The 9,949-nt window shown below is 43.6% G+C and overlaps 1 protein-coding gene across 1 annotated transcript in view; it reads right to left on the bottom strand.

Annotated features, from left to right (window-relative positions):
- Nucleotides 1-517: 517 nt before the first annotated feature.
- The window catches only part of SLC16A12 (solute carrier family 16 member 12), a 9,571-nt gene continuing 139 nt past the window's right edge, over nt 518-9,949 (bottom strand). Inside the window, exons 2-7 of the mRNA XM_009278009.1 lie at nt 9,622-9,688; nt 7,804-7,907; nt 6,406-6,549; nt 3,397-3,988; nt 1,915-2,174; nt 518-780 (exon numbers count right to left, since the gene is read on the bottom strand). Coding sequence (XP_009276284.1) covers nt 518-780; nt 1,915-2,174; nt 3,397-3,988; nt 6,406-6,549; nt 7,804-7,907; nt 9,622-9,688 — 1,430 coding nt within the window. The remainder of the gene's footprint in view (nt 781-1,914; nt 2,175-3,396; nt 3,989-6,405; nt 6,550-7,803; nt 7,908-9,621; nt 9,689-9,949) is intronic.

Genomic DNA, 9,949 nt, shown 5'->3' on the forward strand with positions numbered 1-9,949 from the left:
TTAAAAAAAAAAAAAAAAAAAAAAGCCTTTGGCATTTGAAACAGTTATTTGCAAAGAGTTTAATGCAGACTGATAAATGTGGAGGTTTTCTGGTGGTGTGTGTGTGATTAGTCCATTGAAACATAATAGCCCAGAACACCAAAAAGCTTATTTCATTAATACTATTTCTGAAATAATTTAAACTTTATTGTTCAGTTTTGGTGACTGATTACTTTATAGGTTTCTTCTGATTATAGCCAATTAGCATCTTTGAGATTACCTGTGGAGTTGACATACGGCGTTTCAAATAAATCTGTGAACATTTGTATCTACAAACTCTCTCTATTTTCAGGCTAGCTTTCTTCTATTACTGCATTAACTTGGTGTTACTGTTGCTGTTTAGCCAACTAAAACATGACAGAAAAATCTAATTGAGAGATGCCTTGTTTCACAGGAGTAATATCTTCAACAGCGTAACACTACAGAGCCACCTCCATCTCAGTCATGGCTGTGCAGTGCTGAATCTTGACGGCACTTGTCATCTGTTGCTGTAGCTGTTTGTATCCGCAGCCAAAAATTCAACATCCTTTTGGTCTAATTCTGCCGTGACAGAATAAGCTATTGCTCCGTTTGTCCAGATGTGCTGTTTGGTGCCAGTATCATTGGTGAGCGACCGCAAATGCGTTCTTTTGATTTTCTTTGCTAGGCTTGCAAAGCACAATAACGTTGAACTAAATATCATAGAAAATCCACTCAGGAGGAATGATGCAGTATAGCTGCCAGTTGTGTCCACAAGCCAACCTGTAGGAAAACAAATCGTGGGTTTTTAAAGGCCCACCAAAATTCTGATAATTTACAAATCCTGTGATCAACAGGAGTTTTATAAACTTCTGGAGTTATCAGATATAAATGTAATCAAACAACATGGGTTGACATCACGTCACTATACTTTTACCTCCTGGGGCAGGCAGGGATTTGTCCTCAGCAGACAGGTAAGATTTTTATGGGCTTTTGTTTAGAGATCAAACCCATGAGAAAAGGCACAGCAGTCATCACCACAATACTAAACAAACATCTTTCAACTGCATGGATTTAACTGGCAGTCTGTAGACATGCTTAGAGAGCCCTGGGATTAAATACTGTGTGCATGAGATCCTCATACAGAAACATCTAGTGAGTTATGCCCAAGGCTCATGCGTCACTTAAAAGAATTCCATTTTGCAATATTTTTTGCTATGGAAAATTAAGTTAAAAGCTTCAGAAACAGAGATTAATTGGGAATTGATGTGAACAGCAAACAAAATATGCAAGACATATATATACATGGCTGTTTGAAAAAGATCTCTGTCCTTCCACAATACTCAAAACTGCGTGAAGGTCTTTCTAAAGAATAATAGGAGTACAGCTCTCATCCTTACTTCACTGTAATGGAACCGATGGGGCAAATGACGGTTAGATATTACAGTGATGAGCCTGTGACCAAACAGTAGTAAAGCTGACTCACCCACCTGTTCAAAGCAGTCTGGAGATGAAAAGATCAAGTCCTCTGCACACAAAAAAAACCCCAACCTTGGAATGAAACTCTCTTTAGGTTACATTTTCAAAATCGTGTAATTTCACAGTGAAATCTTTTGTTCCTTCTACTTGCACAATTTCTGAACTACATGAAGTGGTGATGTAACAGTTCTTAGAAGGCCCATTCCATACTGTTTTGTTTTTTAAATTTCAGCTCGCTCTATATATAGAAATAATCCCAACAAGACAGGGTTTAAGTGGGATCTAGAGTCTTATGAAGGTCTAGGTGTGTTGTTTCCCTGCCCAGGGGCTACCTCCACATTCAGTGTGCATTTGCTGTCATTCCTCTCCTTTTACATCACACCAACAGGTAAATCTGAAGTAGCAATAAGATTATAGGAAAGTCATTTGTGAACTGACCTGCAACAGGCGGGCTCACTAGATATGGTATGGCATGCAGAAAATACACAACACCCAGTGCTGATGATAAGGAAGAAGTTCCCACTACATCTGCTGTCACGACAGGGATCAGCGTTACATAGGCTCCATCAAAGTAGCCAAAGGTAAATGAGAACGGCACAAGCAAGGGGAATTTTTGGAGAACTGGCAGGAAAAGACAACAGAGGCCATCCATTCCCACAGCAAAGAGGTAGCAAAAGTGCCGATGCTTCTTCAGACACCTGCAAATTTCAAAATGGAAAAGAAACAGATTATCACTGGACACAGCATCTCAGTTTCTATGCCCTGGCATGCAGCACTTCAGTCTCTCTCTCTCTCTCATATAGCTCAAATTTAAGTCCATTTTCTTACGCAGCCTTCAAGATGAAAAGCTCAATACTGATCCCTCTCTTATATAGCTCAAATTTAAGTCCGTTTTCTTACACAGCCTTCAAGATGAAAAGCTCAATACTGACGAGCCCAGGTAGGGAAAGCTGCCCACCTACGGCCGCAGAAACATCTGGTAAGCAGCAGCCCATGCTGCCTGCCATGTTCTTTGGGCTGTCCCTAGTGAGGGGAGCCACTCCGCTGTCAGGATTTTGCAGCCCAGTGAAGTTTCAGTGTTCAAAGCAGTATTCCATCAGGCTTTACATCCCAGTCCAGCAAGGTGCTCCCAATATTATGCAAAAAATATTACAGTATACCTCTCTTAGCTGTCATCCTTCGCATCAGACCTTGAACACTGGAGTTAGCGTGAGCTAAGTGAGATGGCAATTCCCTTTCTCTCTGCCCCACAAAACCAATGATCGATTTTTCCCACAAACTGAATACGCTCAAAGAATGCATCCTTTAGACTCAAAATCCTTCTTAATTTAGCCAGTCTCTACTGATGTTACAGATGCTGCACACAGATGTTTGGAGTGAGCTGAGTTAGCAAAGCACGGTGAGTTCTCATATACTGGAAAACGTGTAACAATTTTAGGCCAGTTCTTCTGAGTATATGCCTGACAGTGTTGGGCCAGACCCTTGACCCTTTTCCATGACTTCTGTGCCTCCCCAGCAGCACAAAAGAGATGGAAAGGCAGAGGAAGTAGAGCGAGACCCTCTAGGAACCAGGTACAGAGGATCACGCTCAACATACCTCATGCAGGGGGTTACATTTCCACTGTCAAATGCAAGAGCTTTGCACAAACACGTCATTTCTTCAGGAAAAAAGAAATGAAACCAGCAGAATTGAACAAACTCGAAAGAGACAAAAACATTAAATAGTAAGCATTTCTGAAAGTTAGACTGTGTTGGGTTTTTTGGTTTGTTTGTTTTTTTGTTTTTTTGTTTTTTTTTTTTTTTTAAGTCACACATCCTACAGAAAAAGTCCGTAATGTTAACTTTTACATGTATTACACTTCACTTGCATCCAGCCTCCCACCAGCTAAAGCTTATACTTGCTTAGCCGTAAGCCATTACCTTCTGTCTGTTAGCCATCCAAAGGTGATATTACCAATGATGTCTATGACACCAAGTATGGACATGAGGAAGGCAGCCTGGTGATGACTCACCCCAACGCTCAAAGCATAAGGCACTAGGTAGACAAAAAGAGGGCTACAGCCATATGCCATAAATAAAACCGACACTGCCAGCACCATGAAGCCTGGCATCAGTAAAAAGTCATATTCCTTCCATGAACAGTAGCATAAACATTCATGAGACCACACTTTGATTAAAGATGGACAGATGGACATTCGCTTTAAGTCTCGTTTCTGTGCTTCGGGAACATAATCCTGTTCAAGAAACTCAGGAGCAGTTTTACGGTCCTCTTTAAGAGCAATAGGCCGCATCAAGGCACCACAGACACAGAGGTTTAAAACAAAACCTCCCAGGATGAGTAAAGCTCCACGCCAGGAAAACTGCTCGATTAAGAGCTGGACCACGGGGGCCAGGATGAAGGTACCGATTCCACTTCCTGACATGGCTATTCCATACGCCAGCGCTTTCTTTTTGTTGAAATATTTGCCCACCATCGCGATGGCTGGAGAATAACAGAGTGCAAACCCAAGTCCTAGAAAAGAAGCACAGTGCAGATGGCTTAATACTGAGCATGACATATGGAACACACTAAATTAAACCACATAACCTACTTTCATTAGTACAAACAAATAGGAAGCTTTTTCTGATTCCGTATCACACAGCTCAGTCACAGTGTGAAGAGAAACCAGGATGACTCCTTTCTTCCACTGTCAGGGTCACTGACTTGACAAACCTAACGGATCTTCATTAATCCACGATAACAAGGCTCAGAAAGAAGTGATGGGGTTCACTTAATAACAAGAACAAGGACAATCAATAAACATCCGAAAAATAGCGTGTCAGCCTCTCCTGGATGCAAGATGAGGTCTTGCCCCAGGGTCTGCGCAAACGCTGGCACTGGGCACGCTGTCCTGATGAGGCACCACTTTTGTGTTTCGGTCTGTTGCAATCCTGAACATTAATTTTCAGGTCTCTGAAACACAGTACAAAGAGTCTGTCTCTGTTACTAATATTCTACAATAAACCTTTTTCAGTTAGATAAACAAACTCCACACAGCAGCTGCTTAGAGTCCTGACCGTTTTAAAACCCTGCCTACAAGGTAAAGAGGGGGGAAAAGCCTCAGAAAACAGAGACATGCCCAATTTAGTAAACAAGTAAGATCCATCTCTTGGACTGGGAAGAAGATTGTGATCTCTGCTGCAGAACCAGAGAGCAGATTTTAATCATCAAATGCTTGCCCTAACACTAAAACATATAGTTCTGAATCAGCCGCAGAAATGAGTTCCTGACTAGGGTTTTGGAGCATGTCCTACACTGAGGGTAAAACGGTCCCCACTGCCTTTGGCAGAACTCGCCAATAGAGGAGATAATCACCTGGCGCCGTAAGCAGCTTGCCACGTCCTCCTCAAAGGCCGCACTGTGCCAGGCGGGCACTAAGCCTGCCGGGACAGGATAAGCGGATTAGAGGGACTCTGGGCGGTGGGAGCCCGCTCTGGCACCCCTCAGGAGGTGAAGGGAGGAGCAAGGCGGAGAGCTGGGGTTGGACCTGTGTGGGCAGCAGAGCCAGAGGAGCAGCCCCGAGCTAGACATCATCACTCGAGAGCTGTGAAAATCATACTCTATTTGGCATACACACCGTTTATTTTTTAGTGAGTTGGCAGGGGGAAAGAGGTCCCAAAAAAAGCCGATAAATGTCCTGTGAAAAGCAGAAATGCAAAGTTTGGGGCTGAAAACATTTTCATACCTCTTAGAAGGAACCCTGCTACTCCCCCATCTCACCTCTGCTTCACTCCTCACAGTTTCAAGTCCTGCAGCTTTTATGGATTTAGACCTTTACCAGTTATGCTCCCACCTCCTCTCTGGGTTGGGGCACCACCTCTAGCCTTTACCAACAGTTCACTTCTCCATTAATCAGTCCCCACAGACTAGAAGTTCACTGCTTGTAGAACTGGCTCTCTGCAACTCCATGTACAAAGTGCAACTGCTTTCCCACCTCGGTATTCACATCAGGAAGCCTCAGTGGCATTAGCATGGTATGTGGCACAGTCCCTCGAGTTACAAGGAGCCTTTTTATTTGGTATGAACACATTTGTCAAAGATTAACATTGTAATACAGGAGCGACATGCACTACAAGAAGGATTTTTTTTTTTTTTAAACAAATAAGCTGTTGGCAGCATGCGAACTGCAGTAATTCCACCAACTTGTTACTAAAACAGCAGGGGACCAAGTACAAGGGCTTATATCACCGTGGCTACCAGGTCAGCATTAATGAGGAAGGAATGTCAGTGTGACCACGGGCACCTCACAAGTTCCTCTGTGCACAGCAAACACAGAGAGATAGGAGAGAGCAAAGATATTTGTTACCACCATACCTGAACGCAAACGGAGGACCTGCTACAGCAATACTACCAACCAGCAGTTTGTTTGCTTTTCCAATAGAATGTAATGCAGACAAAAATAAGGTGCACAGCTGAGGTACCAGGTATTCACCCAGTGCTGCTCCTCTGCCCATTTACTCTTTTATTTTGATTTAAACTTTTTTTTTTAATATGCAAGTATTTTGGGGCAGTCTAGAACTCCTACCATAACAAACTCCTCCCAAATCACAGGCAAAAAAGGAAACATTTTTGTGTGTCACCTGCAACAGGAGTCCTTCCTAACCTCCCATAATTTCAGAACTTCATCCGTAGTCCTCTCTCTAACAGAAGTTAAAGAGTTGCTTTTGCAGTGTGCTGCGTTTGGGCTGTATGAGACTCACCGAGTGCTGAAGCCTCCACAGGGGCAGCCAAAGTCTGTCTTTTACAATGAAGGGAACAGGTCTGAGTATCTCTATTGGTGGCAATATGACATGGAGAAGAGATCACCCCTCTTGAAAGGAAGGGGCCATCATTTTTAATATTCCCGTGTTATTTTCCTGGCAGGAACAAAGGGGCTGAATGCCTCCTACCTGTAAGGACTCCTAATGATAAGTAGAGATGTTCCAGGCTGGTGGCAAATGAACTCAAAATTAGTCCAGTAGATGCAAGCAGGCCTCCTAGCATGATACCAACTTGGCAGGATACATGATTACTGATTAAACTCCCAAGCGGGGCTTCAAAGAAACAAATAAAGCTGGTGGTTAATGGCAGGTCCTCACACACTGTTGCAACTGTCATCAAGGAAAAGGAAGCAGTAGGCAAGCAGGAGAAAATGGTGATCACAGCTACACAGAGTGGTCTTCCAACATCCCCCCTATCACAATGGTGTGAGCACCAAAAAACTGCTAAAAATCATCTTCCTGAAAATCAGGATAAAACTGAAATTTACACTAGCTTTCTCAGCAGCCATTTTAGTAGATCAAAGTCATTACAGGACACAGCTACTTCATAGTTTTTGGGGTCAAGAGAGGCCACAGTGGCAGCCCACACTGCTCATTACTCCACGCTTACAACACTGAGACCTTCCCCTACCAGGAATTTGCACTTCAGCCCTCAGTAACTTCAGGCGTCCTTCCTCACTCCTCCCTGGCCTTGTGGGCTCTGCGCCAGACCCAAACAGGAGACGTCTCACATCTTTTGAACCATCTCCGGGGCTGCTACCCCACTCCTGCACTTCTCCAATGTTGATGGCTCCCAGATCACCCTGCCTCTACCATGGGGTGTCATCACCAGCGCTCTCACTCTCCGCTACCTGCAATGCCAGGGCAAGGTTATCCTAATTTCTCTTTTTTCCCCCCAAGATATAACCCGGCTGACACAGGAGAGTTGCTGTGTCTCATTCCAGCTGTGTCCCTATGCCTTCATAGCAATTCTCATGGATTAACCCTCTTCCACAGGATTAGGGCATGGATTTTCACCTAGCTGCACAGTTTTAAAGTAAACTGATGAGAAATTTGGTACAACTGCTGCATTGATGCATGTCATTTTTAGTAACACTGAATTTTCTTTTAAGGGAAAAGACTATTTGTAAACATACGAGTTTGCTAAAAGGAGGATGACTGTGACTTGATCTGAAGGCAAGATGTACATCCTGTGCTAAGTCTCAAATATGATTCCAATCAAAAGGCAAAAGAAACAAGTGCTCAGTTAGTAGCTCTCAAACACGACTTGTCCCACTAGACCTCGACAAAAGTACATCTCTGAAAACTCAGATCATTTGACAAAACAAAGTTCTGCTTCTTTTCTATAGTATGAAGACACTCCCTTCCTGCACAGCTATGCTGGGGGAAGCAGCTTGGATATACCATACACCAGAGAGCCCACAGTATCTACCTTTCCCAGCTGACTCCACCAACTTGTGAACACGCTAAAACCAGATGGAGCTGAAGAAAACACAGCCACATTAGTCTTAAAAGGGTAATACACACCACAGAGCATCGTAGCACAGTCGACAATGGAGTGGATCCAAGCTGTTCTGGCATAATCCTGCCCAAAGTATGCCTGGAACTCCACAAAAAAAATGGAGATGCACCTAGGAAAGAAAACATGAATGCCAGTCTGGTGAACATAGGATATTTGCCTCACAGAAAACACCGGTCTCGCTCTTCAGGTATAAAGAGTACCCACTTGAAGGTCCTCTCCAGCTCCCAGGAAAATCAAATCAGTGGTTTGCCTAAATCCCAATGAGATGGAGAAATTTTTAAACAGTTTCTAAAGGATATTGGAAACAAAGGGCTACCTTAACGCATAAGGGACAAGACATGAAATGATGTGTGCAATCTGACTAATTCCAACAGTAGTCTGCGTAAGGCACCTAGGCTAGGGTGGTTCAACCAGAGAAGAATCCTTGCTTTGAATGGCAAGAACTGAATCACAAATTGGTGTCCAACTATTATCCCAAGAGTGGGATTAGACAATTATGCTGATGTAGAACCTAATTCAGACAGATAACTACTCCAGAGAGATTACGAACATTATAATACCACGTTTCTCACTGTGGTATCTGCTGCTAGATTTTTATAACTCATATTATTTTTCACTGAAATGAAACTGAAGTTGTAATTATCACCAGCAATTTATAGCCCACATAATGATGTTGCTTCCCTGGTACACAAAGCCCCAGCTCCCCAGTTCTTCACTGACCTGGTTGCTCGCTAATGGTGGCATTCACATCTGCACAAACTGGCGGGGCAGGGCCAGCATAGTACCTATAGAGCCAGCACCACCTATAACTATGTGTTCATGGATGCACAAGTGCAAAGCAAGTGAAAAGCAACTCCTCATGAACAGGGAATCAAAACACAGCAGGAGCCCATGGACCTTACAATAGTTTATTAAAATGCTTCCAGAAGAGGTTACTTTGCTCTGCTTAACGAGCGTTACTGTTCTACCTGTCTCTGCAGGGGAACAGATTAAAAGGCTGCAGTTTCATTCTGGTTTCTGGATCAGCTAGAGATCCCTTTTCCCCCCTCTCTTTTTTCCTCCTGCAAATCAACAACCAACCACTTTCTTCAGCTTTTTTTCTTGCACATACTTCATTCTTGTATATACTCTAAATGTGTGCCAGCCGTTAGATGATTTCTTGGACTTAACACATTTCACACGTGAAAAAGGAATTAGATCCACTAGGAAATCTCTACTGTTATTACAGAATTGCATACATAAACTAACACTGTATCAATGTTTCCATGCCCTTTTATGCTGTTGACTCCAAGACCCTAGACTTTAGATCCCTAAACCCGGTAGCTTTCTTTTAAAAGAAATGTAAAATTTAGGTAGGAAACACTGTAGTTACATTATACTGACTGTCCAACAAGACACTGTCTCAGTGTTCCTCACTTACCCGGGTGCCTATCTCTCTGCTTAATATAGCTTAAATGTCCATGTTCACACTCACCAGGCTCCTGTGTCTCCAGTCGACATCAAAGTCGCCCAACAGCAGCTGTGGAAGCCATCTCACCCCAGATGTATACATTATGTTTATGCAAGGCAGCAGTCTATTCCTGTTCTTTCTATTTTTGAGAAAATATGTTCTGCATATTTCGGATACCAGAAGGGTATAGAGTGGGGCCTCCTCTCTAGGGCACGGACCTTCTCAGGCAGGATGGTACCTGAAATGCTTGCAGTAGGAGAAGGGGGTATTTACAGGTTTCTCAGACTCAGGAGCCAAGCAAATCCACTGGGACTAGCAAAAATGAGCACGGCTGTGGGGTCAGAGGGACACAGCGGACCCCAAGAGACCCTACATGATTCCTCCCTCCCCAACCAAGCCACCACAGCCTGAAATAACACTGCCTGCCCGAGGCTTTGATTCTGCAAAAAATCAAGGAGAGGGTGTTGAGAAAGAGAGAGCAGCTGTCAGAGGAGGCGAGACTAAAACCAGAGGGCTCATAATCCCTCAGCCGTCCCCACAGCCTTCGGGATTTCAGGAAGCCTTTAAAAACGTAGCAGGAGAGAGGTTTGTAGCTAGCCAGAATAACCCCTGCAGCTGTGGGACATCAGGGGAGATCCTAAATCCTCTTGCTAAGGGGGGGGAAAAAAAAAAAAAAAAGGGGGGGGAATGCCAAAGACAAG

This window comes from Aptenodytes forsteri, unplaced genomic scaffold (assembly GCF_000699145.1).
Source record: "Aptenodytes forsteri isolate BGI_AS27 unplaced genomic scaffold, ASM69914v1 Scaffold15, whole genome shotgun sequence".
Taxonomy (NCBI): Eukaryota; Metazoa; Chordata; class Aves; order Sphenisciformes; family Spheniscidae; genus Aptenodytes; species Aptenodytes forsteri.